Source organism: Salarias fasciatus, chromosome 14, assembly GCF_902148845.1.
Source record: "Salarias fasciatus chromosome 14, fSalaFa1.1, whole genome shotgun sequence".
Lineage (NCBI taxonomy): Eukaryota > Metazoa > Chordata > Actinopteri > Blenniiformes > Blenniidae > Salarias > Salarias fasciatus.
In genome coordinates, this window is record NC_043758.1 from 30,354,172 (window position 1) to 30,371,323 (window position 17,152).

General features: G+C 46.4%; 1 protein-coding gene across 1 annotated transcript in view; it reads left to right on the forward strand.

Annotated features, from left to right (window-relative positions):
* Positions 1-17,152, forward strand: part of sorl1 (sortilin-related receptor, L(DLR class) A repeats containing) — a 78,448-nt gene that overhangs the window by 45,363 nt on the left and 15,933 nt on the right. Inside the window, exons 7-25 of the mRNA XM_030109335.1 lie at positions 3,171-3,272; positions 4,357-4,526; positions 5,996-6,188; positions 6,811-6,928; positions 9,430-9,503; positions 10,135-10,223; positions 12,389-12,567; positions 12,780-12,966; positions 14,079-14,207; positions 14,362-14,447; positions 14,691-14,863; positions 14,955-15,086; positions 15,280-15,371; positions 15,514-15,760; positions 15,837-15,975; positions 16,052-16,225; positions 16,300-16,413; positions 16,500-16,622; positions 16,918-17,037. Coding sequence (XP_029965195.1) covers positions 3,171-3,272; positions 4,357-4,526; positions 5,996-6,188; positions 6,811-6,928; positions 9,430-9,503; positions 10,135-10,223; positions 12,389-12,567; positions 12,780-12,966; positions 14,079-14,207; positions 14,362-14,447; positions 14,691-14,863; positions 14,955-15,086; positions 15,280-15,371; positions 15,514-15,760; positions 15,837-15,975; positions 16,052-16,225; positions 16,300-16,413; positions 16,500-16,622; positions 16,918-17,037 — 2,641 coding nt within the window. The remainder of the gene's footprint in view (positions 1-3,170; positions 3,273-4,356; positions 4,527-5,995; positions 6,189-6,810; positions 6,929-9,429; positions 9,504-10,134; positions 10,224-12,388; positions 12,568-12,779; positions 12,967-14,078; positions 14,208-14,361; positions 14,448-14,690; positions 14,864-14,954; positions 15,087-15,279; positions 15,372-15,513; positions 15,761-15,836; positions 15,976-16,051; positions 16,226-16,299; positions 16,414-16,499; positions 16,623-16,917; positions 17,038-17,152) is intronic.

Below are 17,152 nucleotides of genomic sequence, written 5' to 3' on the forward strand. Positions count from 1 at the left end.
TTATTATTTAAAGTTATAGTGGACGGTTTTCTCAAAATTCGAAGCCAAACGTCTGTTACTCACTTTTGGAAAAACGCGCATACGCCAGACCATCCTACCGGCTCTACTGCTCCTCCCGAGGAAACGCCTATCAGTGTCGGAAGCGTGCGAGCGCGAGCTCATCTTCCCCAGGCGTGCACGGCTCTGTTTACAGTTTCTGCAATCGGCCTCGCTCATAAAGCTTATTTTCCGAAACAGTTACAGTTTCATTATGTCATACTCGCCATCGGTAAGTACTGCCTGAAACCGAAGCTCACGGGCTACATTAACACTCTGAATGCGCATGCGCAGATAACGGGAACGAGCGCACTTGACGGAGTTACGCAAGCATTTCTCCAACGTGATTGACATGTTGGGGGACCAATAGTTGAGATTCGCGTCACGCAATTCATTGGCTAAAAACATCGTCCACTATACCTTTAATGTAGATGACTTTGGCAGGCTTGGAAAAGCATGCTATGGCTCCGGAAATGGTTAAAATTGCACTACACACCTGTTTACCTGCTTCATGTGACATTAGCCCTGAATGTTCTGGACGCCCTGGATCTTTAAAACATTACAGTGAAGCCAAACACTCATAGTCTGGAATCTTAATAACATGGACTGTCGTATATGCTTTGGATTTTAGTGAATTATCAGCCCTGCATTTAAATACCACTGCGTCTCCTTTGAGTCTTTGAAGCCGACCTCCCTCTCCTCCTCACACTTACTGATGGCCCTCCCTCCCTCTCTTCCTTTTTTCACTCTCTCGTTCTCCCACTGTGGAGCCTCGATCAGGGAGGTCTGAACTAATCTAAAGTAAAATAGCGTAGAAAGCTTCAGTCGAGCCCAGTTGCAAAAATGAATGTGGAGCCAGGAGAGCGAGGGGTGAGACGACGGAGAGAATACATAAACTGTGAAGACAGTGTAATTAGGAGAATAGAGAGGAGCCTTGGAAAGCACACAGGGTTGATGAATTCTCTGCTCCGACCGCAGATTAGAAGAGAAAACAAACTGATTGCTCTCAGGGATTAAAGGAAACGTCTAGCCAGGCTGCATTTACATTTATATGCACAGACTTCAGAAGGTACAGTGACTCATGCATCTGGCTGCAAAATACTGGATACCGACCTAAAGATGTTGAGCATCGGGCAGACGTCATCTCCACATCAGCCACATCGAGTCAAAGGATTGTGGGGAAGGAGCTGCTGAATCCAGAAAAGGACATGTTCAAACATTATGTCTTTTAAATTATGTTTGGCAGTGAGTCCTAAGTTTGATTCTTGCCACCTTAACTGGATTTCTGCTTGCTTCATCTTGAAGGAATTTCTTTCTCCTATCAGAATACATGTGATTTATCTCAGATGTCTCACATTGTCTCCAGCAGTTGAACGATTTCATGTTCTGGTGAAGTTTTTTCAGCTGAACACTCCATTGGACTGAAGTCAAACTCTTCCCTTGTTATCCTACACAGATCTTCCTTTTTCTCCACCGTGATTTCCAAGTTTTCTTACTTTTCCCACCTCGGTTTCACTGTCAGTGAGTTAAATTTTGATGGATGCCAAACTTTGTGCCTTCCTCACACTCTCTTGTGTGATCCGTCGTGATTTTTAGATACAGTTTCTCCCCATAAGCTAAACAGTTTCGATTGTGGCTTTAAATGTTTTGAACCATATCAGAAAACCTCAGTCTGAAGGATTTCTGTTCAGAAATGTGTTAGATTTCCTTGACAGACCAGATGAAAATATTTAAATTTGATTATTTTAAAATCCATGTGGGAGAGGACCTTTCTCTCATACCAATATGGAGAGTCACACTAAACGTCACAACATCCCACAATAAGGCTCTTTTTGCATGTCAGTCTTTTCAAATGCCATGCTTTAATCATTGTGGACGTTTGTTTATAGTCAACTGAATTTGGAGGATCCAGTGTTTATTAGAATTTAACAGCTCTCCTGCAGAAAAATGAACATTTCCTAACATTTAGTACACCATCATCTGCATACAAGGAGAATATTTCTTCCTACGGATACTGAGTGGACCTTTACCACGAAGAAGTGTCAAGGAGAAAAAGCTGACAGCTTTCCATCCTGCTCTTCTCTGTGCATGCTTGTATGCAAATGCAGCTTTTTGATAGTGGCTCCCACATTGGAACTTTTTGAAAATGCTCCAACTCGTAGTATAAATGAGGGAAAATTACATTTTCTGGAAGCACTCCGGTTCCATCTTCATGCAGACGGTGGGAACCTGTGCAAGTAGATGGACAATATACAATGGCAGCCTCCAGAGTGGTTTGACTCCGAGTTGAGGACCCACCAGTGGACCAACATGCTAGTATTTCCTTCGTTTCAGAGCAAGAAATTACAACCTCTTGATGTTATTTGCATTAAGCATTTTTGCAAAGCCTGATTTGTATGAAATAGAAATTTTTGAGGAATAATAATCATTGAAAACATACAGATATGTATAGAGTTCTCTTTGAACCAGTGACTCTCCAGACTGTCCAGCCATCTATTCATGCTGATGACGTATGACACTGGGTTCGGTGGAGAGTTTTCACCTCTGATATTGACCACGATGAAATTTATAAAACCGACCAAGCACTCTTCAGATGTTCTGTTTTTGCTGAGAACTGTGACGAGGGGAAGCCTGAGCTCCTCTCAGACCAGACGTGCGCCAGCCTTCAGTCTGCTCTGCACGCTTGTGATTCATAAAAGATCAGAGCTGTTCTCCCTCCAGCAGACAGCCTCCTAATGTATTTGTAATCACAGTACAGACGTGCCCTCCTCCTGGCACGCTCATGCACAGAATTTGTCCTCCTCAGGGAGTCTTTTGGAGTCCGCTGCTTTAATCTTGTGTGATGTGAGCGTGTGGTTCTGGACCACGGGGACATTAGGACAAAAAAAAACCATCCTCGAACGTCCGCAGATAACCGAAGCCTCTTCCTTTTCTCCCCAGTGTCCTCACTCCTGTTTTTATTCGCAGACATGGACTGCACATGTGACAGTTCTGCCCTCTGGATGGTCGTAACAATGATGATAATAATAATATGCAGACTCTGTCCTCTACCCTGTACCATTATGAGTGAATTGTGTATGATGAGGATCACCTGAGTGAACCCTGCTTTTCCTTTATGTCCTTTTCCTCCGTAGAAGCTGTTTGGGAGTCATGAACCTTCATCCGTGCAGCTCTGGGTCTCATACAACCGCCAGCCAATGAAAGCAGCTCAGTTCATGACCCGTCATCCAATAACGGTGAGTGCTTTCTGCTTTTACACGTGCTCTCCCCAGTAAAATAATGTTTCTTCAGGTTATTGTCAAGTCAGTGATCATTCAGTCAAGTGACTTTATTTCACTGAGAAGTCACGCTGAGAAAAGATTGAAATTTGGCAGTGCATTGAATGTCAAGCCTTGTTTTCACAACAACCAGTGGTGGCTGGTGAAAAATATTGTAGGCGGGGCTGCACTTCATGACCTTTATACGATATTAAGTCAGTTTCGATTAAACATACATAAACTCTGAATACCAGCACTCTGTGAAATAGTGATTATTTATTACCAGCGTTAATAACTTCAGGCATTCTCTTACAAAACATACTGTAAATAGTATATTGCACAAATACAAGTCTAGAACTAAATTGGATACAAAGAAGAGGGCTTTCACAAACCTGCTGACTGTTATGTTGCCCCCTTGTGGCAGAAACTGTCGATGCCACTTTCTCAACCTGCTCACATTTTACACCCTGAAGGCATCAGAATCAACAGTGCTGATTGGATAAATTCCCGTTGTTGCATGTTGAATTTCAGTGATCGACTACCTGCTGCAGTGATTGGGTGGAGAAAAAAAAAAGTTTGCCGTTTGACACCGTATCCCCCTCTATTGGTGAACATGTTTGTTTCAGAAAAAATGTTAATTTCCGCTGCAGTGTTCTGAAAACGATGTCCATTTTCATGGAAACAGCAGAAACACTGAAATCGATGTGGCTAGCATGCCAGGCCACTGGTAGACGCATTTTTATTGTTTTTGCAATGAAAACACGAACACACACCTCCAGAGAACAGCATGCTATAAACATTGACAATGAGACATTGATGTAAACAGGTGACCAAGTTGGATTTCTGCTACGAGTGACTCTTAACTATAAAACTACCAAGTGCCAGTAGAATATGGACCCAGAGTCGTGACACATTGTTGTTGTTGTCCAAAAAGTGGTGTTTTCAGTGGCTCCAAGCACCGTCGTCATGTAAACAGACGTGTTTTCACTTCCAGTGCTTTTACAGATGTGACACCAGTTTCTGACTGACCCCACCCTCTCTCTTCACCCCCCCCCTCTTTCAGGAGTACTACATCGCGGATGCCTCTGAGGATCAGGTGTTCGTGTGTGTGAACCACCTGAACAACGTCACACACCTCTACATCTCAGACACGCAGGGCCTGTCCTTCTCTCTGTCGCTGGAGAACGTTCTGTATTACAGTCCTGAGGGGTCCGGCAGCAACACGCTCATCAGGTGAACTACACACACACACACACACACCCTGCTCAGTGGTGACCGGTCAGTGTTGGGATTCGAACCTCAAAACTTCCCATTTTAAGTCCTCTTCTCTGAATTTCTTTCTTATAATAATAATAAAAAGAAGAAGAAGAATAAGCATCATTTTTCTCAGCTAAATAAATGAGAGTCAGGATGAGGAAGGTTGTCCCTGTGTGTGAAGACCAGCCTCATGTGGGCCGCCCTACGGTCCCTGCAGCCTCGCTCGTAATTCGGTTGTTCCTGATGGGAGTGAGAGACGCTTGGTGACGGTGTGGAGTCGATGCCTCCCAGTTCAATAAAGTGTCAGGCGCTTTGCCAAGGCTCAGCAGGAACATGCTGCGGGCTCAGGTGTTCATCCCCACCTGCGTGGTCTGATAATGAAGTTATCCGCTCGTCTCGGCGCGGCTCATGGATCAAATTCAACGATCGGAAGTCCAGATTTCATTAAAACTATCAAATGGTGAAACTCGGTGTCAAACCATCTTTTTTACTGGAAGAGTCAGCTGATCCCATTAATACATAGTGTGTGGAAACAGAGTCACATGTTCAGGTTAGGGTGCATTTCACTGGTTTAATTAAAGTTGGAACAGTAAGCTGCAGAGACTTCCTGTTGTAAATGTGAAATATTTTCTTTTCTGTGACCAACTCTCTGCTTCACATGTTTTTAACTGTCTGCAAACGACTCGGTTTTGTACCGGGAATCAGCCAGGTTTTAATCTGTGATGATTACAAGCTGGGTTTCCTCGTTCCTCATCAGTTTTATTAGAATTTCACGTTTTGATTTGTAGGAGCTCACAACATTTTTCTCATTGCCGCTCAGTGAGCTTTGACTGTGGATGTTTTATGGGTTTGTTGATTTCTGAGCACATCGTGTTCATTTCTGACTTTCTGATCACATTCATGAACCGAATCATGCAGAAAACCTGAAGTTTTACTGGTACTGCATGTCGGGGCTCAGCGATTTCAGAAAAATGTTGCATTTGAGTTTTTCTGACAGTTTGAGGTGTAAAATATATACTTGGCAGTTTTCCTATGAATTTTAAATTTTTTTCAGCAAAAATTCTTGCTACCAAGATGAAAAATGAAATTCTGAAATAAATTTGAATTGCTTAAACAATTTTTTTTTTTTTTATTTCACAGAACCAACATACGATGTAATTCAGACAGATCAAAAGTACCAGCTTCAAGAGAACACTCCTTACTTTCAAATCAGTTATACTTAAAGAAATGAAAATAAATCCATAGCACACACTTATTTTCACCTGCAGACAGTTAATGAACCAAACACACATGGCTCGTCTTGACTGATGCACGTGGAGAACATGCAAACCGGTGATTAAGACATGTATGGAGGTGATGATGATCTCGTCGTGTGTAGTTAAAGTGCCGCTGGTTCAGAAGTGTCATCCAGTCCGAGGTCCTGAATTACCCCTCCTGCCTTCCAGGTACTTTGCCAACGAGCCGTTTGCAGACCTGCACCGCGTGGAGGGGCTGCGCGGCGTCTTCGTCGCCACGCTCATCAACGGCTCCGTCAGCGAGGACAACATGAGGTCCGTCATCACCTTCGACAAAGGCGGGACGTGGGAGCTGCTGCAGCCGCCCGCCGAGGACAGCCTAGGAGGAACCGTGGAGTGTCAGGTACCGGACCAGGGCCGGTTCAAACGTCTCTGGTGAATTGTTAGAAAATGTTGGAGTAACTGATTTCCTTAAACCAAGACGTTTTTTTTAGTTTATTTTGTGAAACACTTGTAGATGCAGTTCAGGTTTTGCATCTTAATGGAAAATTATTGCACATAAGTAATGAAAAGGAAAATATTTCAGCCTCCTGGTGTCTCATCTGCTCTGATTTAAATTTAAAAGTGTAGCCTGTTTTCAGTCCAGCTGGTGAATCTCGGAGCAGATGTCTTGTAGACGTTATTGACCTTCTCTGTCTTTAACAGCACATGAAGGACTGGAGCAGAATCTCTAAACACGTTTCCAACACAGCACGTTTCCGACACTAAACACTGAACACAGCACAGGACACACGGGTCCATAAACTTTCACCTTCAGGCTCCGTTTACACGACGACGTTTCAAGTGAAAATGCATCGTTTCACATTTCAGTGTCAGTGTAGCTGTGCAGAGGAGATGAGTGTTGAAGAGCGAGCTGGTTCTGACGACCTCCATCAGGTTCCACGAGGTTCTGTTTCAGCAGCTGTACAGGAAGGAAACAACCCACATTCATCTTTTCTCTCCTCTTCCTCTCCTCCCGTCTTCAGCTCAATAAAGGCTGCTCCCTCCACCTGGCCCAGCGCTGGAGCCAGCTGTTCAACATCCAGCTGAGGAGGATGCCCATCCTATCCAAAGACTCGGCTCCGGGACTCATCATGGCCACAGGTCAGACCACACACTGAAAGGAGGAGGGTGTTGTTCATAGTGTTTCCACCGGGGGCAACATTTCAGTAAAGCTGGAATAACATCAGTGACTCGGAGTTGAACGCTCGCTGCCTCATTGCTAATAAAACAGCTTTACATTACATATTTAAAAACATTGTGTATCTGCTCGAATTTTAGTTTGATGAAGGATTTTACGAAAGACTTCAATGAAGTTTAATCTAATCCAACAGGAGCCATGGTGACACCTTCCTGACGCTTCTATAAAACCAGTGATCTTTTTACCAAACGGACTTTGGTTGCCATCTGTTGGATGGTTTGACTTCCTCTTTTACTGATAACAGAGAAGTTTGGGCTGTGCAGGAAACAGCTGATGTCTTCCTCTGTGGTGATTAAGCTTCCTTTGTGTCCCTTTGGGTCAGTATACACTTCCTGTATTGCTCCAAATACAGGAAATACTGCTTCATCCTGCACCAGAGTCTCCAAACAGGTCATTAGAGTGTGTCAGAGGTGCAGATGGACACACATTATTCAGATCAGGTGTGACAGAATCCGCAAATGAAAACGTCTTACAACCGGGATGAGGTGTCACATGAGAGCTGTCAACACGTCTGCAGGACGGCTTCATCCCAGGCTGGAGGAGAGAGGCTCTCCCTCCCATGCTCCCAGACAGGCCCTCTAATTAAATCCTTATTACATAATGTGGATGGAAAGATAGCAGAAGAGGAGGGGAGGAGGAGGGAGGAGCGCTGGCAAGCGCTCCTGCTATTTGCTTCGTTATCGCTCTCAAACAGATGGGCTAATTACTGCTGCAGCCCCCAGCGGGCACTCGACGGGTCACACTCGTGAATACAGCCCTACACACACACACGTGCGCGCGCAGACATCTTTACATGCACAGTGGTTCTTATGACTGATTATATATTCCTCCACAGTCACTGGAAATGATCCTCAAAGATTCTGTCTGAGTGTATGTTGCCTCCACAGTGTTTTCTTTCTCTGACTCTGATGACAAACAACCAAGTCACATGGCACGTTATAAAAGAGAGCGAGAACATTAAGAAGGAACAGAACAACTGAAACAAAACGTCAGATTCACATGACGGCCTCAGACGAAGAACAGCGACACGCAATGAAACGCAAAGCCTGTGTCTGGTGAAACACAACACCCGGTAATACAGACCAGATCCACACAACACACGAACCGTGACACCACCCAACACAAAACAACACCACCAGACGAACACCAGACAACACAAAACACATTGACACCTTAGAAACGCCCCAGAAACATGACAATGGATTCGCAAAAACAGACAAGACACAGAAACACTCTGCAAAGAAAACACGACAAAAGGTGAAGTAATTCTTCACGTGCAGTAAACACAGACAAGCTTCCTGTATTTTCTCCCTGAGACCTTCAGCAAACAGTTACCTGCATCTTTGTGTCTTTGGAGAAACATCAGAATAATTCAGAGGGTAAAATTATTTTTAGACAAAACGGACAACAGCAAAAAAAAAAAAAAAAATCACCCAACAAAAATTGTGATTACACTTGAATGATCTTAAGTGAAAACACAAAAATGTCTGCAGCCTGAGGCGTTTGCTTACTGTCCCGGCTCCGCGGCCTCTTGCGTGGTGATATTTAACGGGAGTCATTCGCTGGCTTTACATGGCGACGGGGCGTGATTCACCCCAGAGGCATTGTTTCGGCCCTGGACGGAGACACGGCGGCCGTGCTGTAATCGGCCCCTCTGAGTCACTGGCGCTGAATCATGTTTGATAAGCAGGATTGATGGCCGTGGGGTGAAGCCGAGTCTGAGTGTTTGCCGGCGTCGCAGGCAGAACGCGCTGCATTGATCACCCTGTCCAGACGTTCGGCGGTCCCTGATGGATGCATGTGGGGATGGATGGATGGATACGTGATTAAGGACGTTCGTAAACAGCTCTTTCATTACCACATCCAGTCATACCTGCAGTGCGCAGTCGGAGCTCCGCGATATAAAAGCTACTTGAACCGAACCTTTTAGATTCTTTTCACTCCTTTCTTCTTTGATTTAATTACCTCTGCTTCTAAACATAGCCTCTCCTCTCGCCCAATCCACCGCTGTAATGATCCTTTTCTTCTCGCTGCTGTTAGTTCAGAAAAGCACACTGTGAGAATAATGAGACTTTACAGCGACGATCTAAAACAGGCAGAATCAATGGTTTACCTCGACTCAACCATCCATCCATCCATCCATCTGTCCGTCCAGCGCTTTGGAATATAATCTCCACAGATTAATCAAACCTGTCAATAAGAAGAACAAATGTATGCAGACAGTGTGGTCAGGAGGGAGAGCGTCTCGGGGGAAGAAAACAGCTCTGCAGACACTCAGGACACCGGAGAGGTCCTCCGTAGTCTGACGTGAGCGTGCATCTGTCTGTAGGACACAGCCGGCCTGGGAGGTTTTCCACTCCGCTACTCTTACTGCACGCTACATCTTTCTCTCCTCTGATTGCAGGATCTGTAGGGAGGAATTTGGCCAACAAGCCCAATGTGTACGTGTCGAGCAGCGCCGGAGCGCGGTGGAGAGAGGTTAGTCCGGCACACGGCCTGGAAATGGCTCTATTGGCTCTATTGAAACCGCTCCTGAATAAAGAGGAACACGAGCATCTGCTTGTCTCAGAAATGAGCTGGAGAATGATGGTTATTGAGAAACGGCCCACTCACACAGTCAGACTGCAGAACTCCTGGCACGGATGGTTTGCAGACTGGAAACGGCTCCAACACATTTCCTGATCACAACTTGAACAAGCTGATAAAACCCAAATTCATTAAAACACAGCAAATATTCTGGCAGTGTTTGACAGGATTTAGGACTCTTTAAAGATGTCGTCCATCTGGTGGCAGAAATCCAGGTTGAAAATCCAGCAGTTCGAGGTGACAGCTGTTTTTGTACATTCAAATTATTGATTGTATTAATTTAAATTGAGGAGCAGTGGTAGGACATAGTCAGTCAAATACAAACATGCTGATCATAAACTCCTGTGACGAAAAGACGACCATCATTATATTGATTTTCAGAGTACACGTGATGAAAATGTCTATATTTTCACAAATGACAACAATCTCAACATGAAGTCTATTTTTTTGGACTATTTCTCTCTATTCTCTTCCCTGCTATGTGTAATAAGTTGGAGATTTTGAGCTTTCCTCTCATTAACAGGCGCTGGCAGGCCCTCACTTCTACACTTGGGGCGACCACGGCGGTATTCTGATGGCGATCGCACAGGGAGGCGCCACCACGCATCTTAAGTGAGTCCAAACGGCCTCTCTTTCAATGCCGTCCACACACAGGAAATAAATCAGACTTAAACTGAGAGCGATCAGACCCGCAGAGGCTCACTAGTGACTGGAAGGGCTCCATCTGAAATCCCCGAGCAGCTCCGGGACGTCTGGAGAACCGAGCTCATTAGTCAACAGGAGCAGATCGTGCCAATGAGAAGCAGCTTGTTGGAGTTAAGAACGAAACGCACCCCCCGTAGACCGAGGCGTCATAAAACGGAGATGAGTGTGTGCAGGTGACGCGCTGGGTCCACTTCCTGTCCTCTCATTTATACCAACATCACCGGGATGGAGTTATTTCTGAAGTTCATCTGCACCACTTTCCTTCAACTCTGTTGAGTATTTTAGATTTCTTTTAAAAAAATCTTATTTCAAATATGTAAATCATAAATATCAGCCAAAAAATGAGATATTTGTTAAAATAACCGTCACATTTTGGGCTGTCGCCTCTCAGTGGGTTGCAGGCTCGGTTCCCTACCTGCACTATGTGTATTGAAGGATTTAAGGAGAGAGCTTTCTCATATTGTTTGCATGTAGAGTATGAATTAAGCTTTATGGCATTAATTAAATACTCATTTCGGTAATCAATATCAACAAGTAGCTGAAGGTTAGTACCATTCAGAAATGATTAAATGGTACTGATGTCTTTAAGCTTCTGGATTTGTACTTCCAATGAACCATTTTCTCTCTCTTTTCAATTTTAACTGTTCAATTTATTTCACCACACTGCAGGAAACCTGCAGTTTCCGTCAGTGTGTGAGAAGAGAAGCAGCTCCTTCACTCTGACTTGTTCTTCTGACTTCTGTCGTCAGCAGGTTTTCTTTATAGTTGAGAGAATGAGAGCATGAATTCACAGTGGAAACATCGTCGTTCACTGCCATCAGTCTTTTCTTTTACTGTACGTCATGTTTTGAACCTTTGTCTTGCTGGGAAAAAAAAACCCTCTGAAATTTATTGTCTCTCAGGTTTTCCTCAGAAGTTTCTCAGTGTTTTACTGCTTTGAGTTTACTGTCTATGTAATCCAGCATCCCTACGGCATGATGCTACCACCGCCATGCTTCATGCAGTGTTTCTGGTCTGACAGCTCCGTTTTAATCTCAACAGACTGTTTTCAAGTGTCACTCATCTCTAGATGAACTGTAGTCTCTCTTCAATCCCAAATGTCTTCGCTGCTTTCAAAGAAAACCTTCTTTCTGACCTCTTGATGTAAATTTGATGTCACTTTTGAGCGGTTGTGTGCTCGATCAGATCAATATTTCTGCCCGCAGAGCCTTGAAAACCAGCAGACTTTGACCTGTACCAACACAGTCACTGCTCCCTGTTCCACTTCCTGTCTGGATCTGGTTCTTGGAGACTTGCTTGTTTATTTCAAGACGAGGTTCAAACTGAAGGTTCGCCGCTGTGACGCTGCAAAAAAGCTCCAGAGCGAATGCCAGATGGAGAAAAGGACTTCCAGGGAGCTGTCCAGGCATGGCAGCAGAACAGGAAACTGTGTCACTGCACATGCTGGGTAGTTTGAAGTCGATGGTGGCAAAACTTTAATCAGACAGATTTTTTTCTTTCATATACCTCACTTCTCGGTTGGAACTGTTTTTCCTTCATTTTTTGTGTGTGAGACTCAACAAGGTTCTGGAATCTTTGGGTTTTTGGTCCATATTGACTTGACAGCATCACAGTTGTAGATACATTGAAAAACAACCGTACTGGTTCCAACCTGTAGAGCGATGTGAGGGATGAAGGACCAGGACATTCATTTCATTTGAAGCACCTCAGTTCCACCATAAATCTGTAGTAAACTCTATCAACATTGATTTCATTCACATTATCACGAAGGGAGGAAACATCCTGCGGGTGGAATTCTTTTCATGGGGTCTAAATATGCTGAGGAGCGTATTCAGCAAGTGTCTTCACAGTCTCTGTAAATTGGATATGGTTTTATCTCTCCTCTCTCGCCGCGGTTCACTGAGAATATAATTGGATTGTCAGCATGTGAATGGAAACCCTGGTGATCAAAAAGCACGGACTCCCAAATGGAGCCGTCAGCAATACGCAGGACGCGGCGGGGGGAAAAAGAACCGCTGTCAGAGGTAGATAATGATGAGAAAGAGATCAAATGTTAGTGGTGCTCCTGGCAGGTTCAGCACCAACGAAGGCGAGACGTGGACGGACTTCCAGTTCTCGGACAAAGAGGTGTACGTCTACCAGCTGCTGACGGAGCCCGGCGAGAAGAGCACCATCTTCACCATCTTCGGCTCGTACGCCGAGCAGAGGCACAGCTGGCTCATCCTGCAGGTCAACACATCCGACGTGCTCGGTGCGTGGCAGACACTCTTTTACTCTTATTTCAGTGCATCATAGTAACATCTGAAGGTTTGAGGCACAAAAAAACTGAACTTTTTCACAGAAGATTAGTTTTCTAGAGGGTCAGAAGAGAAAAGGATAAAAGAACAGATACATGATATTCTGTCAGACTGATCGTTTGTGAGGAAAACCTGGCTGAAGCTGTGAAGCCTTGTCCGTCCTCAGGCGTGCCGTGCTCCGACGCCGACTACAAGCGCTGGTCCCCGTCAGACGAGCACGGCAACGAATGTCTGCTGGGTCGGGAGGTCACCTTCAAGAGGCGGGCGCCTCACGCCACCTGCTTCAACGGCGAGGACTTCGACAGGCCGGTGACCGTCTCCAACTGCTCCTGCACACGGCAGGACTACGAATGGTGAGAGGAAAACACACACGGCCATCATCTGTCTGAGGGTCTGGAGCTTTACCTGATAACATGGAGCTGTCATCCTATTTCAGAGGAAAATATGCTTTGACATTAATATGTGGTTTTCTGTGTGGACATTGACTCAATTTAATGAATGTGAATGGAAGGAAAAAAACTCCTTTACTCTCTCCTGGATAAAGCGTGTTTTCGTTTTCCTTTTTTTCCCCATGGAAAACGTTCAAAAACAGATTCATCAGACTTTAAATGTGGCATGTCCAAGATAAGGAAATTCACCTGATCTGTTTTTACCTCCAACATCTGGACCCTGGTCTGTTTTTACCTCCAACATCTGGACCCTGGTCTGTTTTTACCTTCAACATCTGGACCCTGGTCTGTTTTTAAGTCCAACATCTGGACCCTGATCTGTCTTTACCTCCAACATCTGGACCCTGATCTGTCTTTATCTCCAACATCTGGACACTGATCTCTTTTTAAGTCCAACATCTGGACCCTGATCTGTTTTTACCTCCAACATCTGGACCCTGATCTGTTTTTACCTCCAACATCTGGACCCTGATCTCTTTGTAAGTCCAACATCTGGACCCTGATCTCTTTGTAAGTCCAACATCTGGACCCTGGTCTGTTTTTATGTACAACATCTGGACCTTGATCTCTTTGTAAGTCCAACATCTGGACCCTGGTCTGTTTTTACCTCCAACTTCTGTACTCAGATCTGTTTTTACGTTATCTCTTTTTAAGTACATCATCTGGACCCTGGTCTGTTTTTACATCCAACATCTGGAGCCTGATCTGCGTAGAAAGCTTTGAGACTGAAACAAAGAAAAAAGGGTTCTCAAGGGTTGTTTTTATTTGTCAAAATAAGCCTAAATGTATTGATCACAGGCAATAAAAGGAGGAACAGTTAAGGCACTGTTTAGTCCTGTAAAACAATCAATTAAACAGCAGATTGTAAAAAATGTCTGTCTGTGAAGAATCCTCACAGTTCTAAACAAAGACCTTTTTTTTTGGAAGTCATGTCTGGATTTCAGTGATTGGTTTGACCTGAGCAGCGACACTTTGACTGTCTGTTAATCATCTTTTGATTGTCTCTCTCCTCACAGTGACTACGGCTTCAAGCTGAGTGAAGACTTATCTCTACAAGTGTGCGTGCCTGACCCCGAATTCCTGGGTGACCTCTACGCTCCTCCGGTCCCCTGTCCTGTCGGGACCACCTACAGGCGGAGCAAAGGGTAACCTGCTGTTAGTGGTTCTTGATGAGGATAGTTTGTCAGCAGTCTGGACTTTTCTCTGTGGCGTCTTGTTTGTTCTTGTTTGCTGGGAGCGCCACCCGGTGTCCAGCTGGGGGAAACTGACGCTGTTGTGCTGCTGCTGCTGCTGCTGCAGATACAGGAAGGTACCGGGAGACAGCTGCAGTGGGGGAGACGTGGAGTCCCGGCTGGATGGAGAGATGCTGCCCTGTCCTGTTGGAGGTAAACTGACATGAGGGCGGGTGGCTGCACCCATGAGGTGGTCCTTACAGAGTGTGTGGGTCATAGACCCAACAAACATCCATCCACCTTCTCTAAAACACACTGTTTCATTGGCTCATAATATTAATCTTCCTCCTGACAAATGAGTCAAAAAGTTCATCACAGCTGCTCAGCAAGTTTTGTGTTAGTGTGTTGCTACAGATTTGTTCAGGAAATCAGATTTGTGTCTGTCTGTTGTCGCAGAGAGTAACGAGTTCATCCTGTACGCTGTGAGAAACTCCATCCACCGCTACGACCTGGCCACGGGCACCGACCAGGCGCTGCCGCTGGCCGGCCTCCGGGAGGCCGTGGCTCTGGACTTCGACTACGACAGGAACTGTCTGTACTGGGCCGACATCTCTCTGGACACCATCCAGGTCGGTGACGGCCGCTCCGTGCAGACGGTTCACACTTTATTTAGGCCTGTTGTCCGAATTGTGGCGTCATTGATGTGCGTCTCTCCTGCAGCGGTTGTGTTTGAACGGCAGCACGGGTCAGGAGGTCGTGGTGAGGAAAGACCTGCAGAACGTGGAGGCCCTGACCTTTGACCCCATCAGCAGGCTGCTGTACTGGGTCGACGCTGGAGCGCAAAAGATCGAGGTGTGTCCTACTGTTAGCTTTTTTCTACAGACAACTCAAAGCCTATTGCAGCCTCATTAGAAAATGGTCCAGGGTGGCCTGAGCCAGCTTTGACTGCAAACTTTAGGTAGAGAAGTCCTGACCTCATCCTTAAAACCAGATACTGTGTCAACATCCTTCACTAAAACTCTTTGTGTTGTCGTGTGTGTGACAGGTCTCTAACCCCGACGGAGACCTGCGCCACACTCTGCTAAACTCCTCGGTCCTGGAGCATCCCCGCGCTCTGGTTCTGCTGCCTGGAGAGAGGTAAGCACACTCCTGAATGAATTTGAACATGCCTCTGAGATTCTCATCCCACTTGAAACATTGAGTCCAAAGTTTGATCCTCAACAAAACTGAAAGATTTCTCTGATTACTTGTTCATCGCTTCTGCTCCGATCTGCCCCAGCTTGATGTTCTGGACGGACTGGGGCGACAAGGCGGCCGGCGTTTACCGGAGCTACATGGACGGGTCCAACGTGTCCTGCATCGTGTCCGAGGGCGTCCGCTGGCCCAACGGCATCACGGCCGACGACCACTGGCTGTACTGGACCGAGGCCTACAGCGACCGGATCGAGAGGGCGGAGTTCAACGGGGCGCAGAGGAGCGTGCTCATGGAGGGGCTGCCCCACCCCTACGCCATCGCCGTCTTTAAGGTACCTGCGGGGATTGTGGGACACGCTGAGTTCAGAGCCGGTCGGGCCTCACACGCTTCTGTCGGACTGTTTTCAGAACGATCTTTACTGGGACGACTGGTCCAGAATGGGGATCTTCAAAGCTCCGAAGGCCGGGTCTCAGAACAACGAGCTGATCGTGGGCAGGCTGACCGGAGTCATGGACCTCAAGATCTTCTACAAAGGCAAAAACAGAGGTGAGGAGCAGACTCAGGGAACATGTATGAAGGAATGTGTTTTTTATCTAACTCTGATCTTGCATGGCTCCACCAGGCCATAACGCGTGTGCCGACCAGCCGTGCAGCCTGCTGTGTCTGCCCCAGCCGGGGCACCGGCACACCTGCGTTTGCCCCGACGGCGCCCCGACCGTGAGCATGCCGAGCGGCGAGCTGCAGTGTCAGTGTCCGCTGGGCTACCAGCTGCAGAACAACTCCTGTGTGAAGACCGGTGAGACTCAGGCCCAGTCCCGAACCCCTCGGAGAGGAGAGTGTCCTCATGTCTGTGTGTTCTCCTCCAATCAGAGCACAGCTGCCTGCCCAACCAGTACCGCTGCTCCAACGGCCGCTGCATCAGCAGCATCTGGAAGTGCGACAGCGACAACGACTGCGGCGACATGAGCGACGAGCAGGAGTGCCGTAAGTCCGCACCTCCGATACTTCACATTAACCTCTTGCCACAGACGTAAACGGCGCCTCCCCTCATCCCGTCACCTGCCCCACAGCCACCACCACCTGCGACCCCTCCAATCAGTTCCGCTGCGTGGCGTCCGGCTCCTGCATCCCGCTGGCCTTCAAGTGCGACCACGAGGACGACTGTGGAGACAACAGCGACGAGGAGCACTGCGGTACGTAGACATGCTTCTGCGGCTCGCACGCGTTAATATGTCAATGATGGCAGTGAAAAGTCAATAAATGAGGGTAAAAAGATCAGATGTTATTCATGCCACATTCGGCTCCAGATATTGAAAAATTCCAATATTAAAAATAACAAATATGAAAAATCATTGAACACAGGAGGCAGAAGGAAAATAGACAGAACAGTCCTCCATAGTCCTGAATGATCCACGTTGCTCCCCCTACAGTCCATCTGAGGAATCCTTCATCATCTCACTTCAGGTGTGTTTGTGCTGCGTTTCTCAGAGTCTCACCAGTGCGGTCCCGGGGAGTTCACCTGTGCCCGTGGCGTTTGCATCCGTGAGGCGTGGCGCTGCGATGGCGACAACGACTGCCGGGACTGGTCTGACGAAACCAACTGCACAGGTGGCCGGTGTTAAATTACCTCTTTAATTTGAAGTGCTCCACCCTGATTTTATTGTAATGACCTGTGTGATCATTTATCCAGCACACGTCATTTAGTCTTTGAGGTAAACACCGT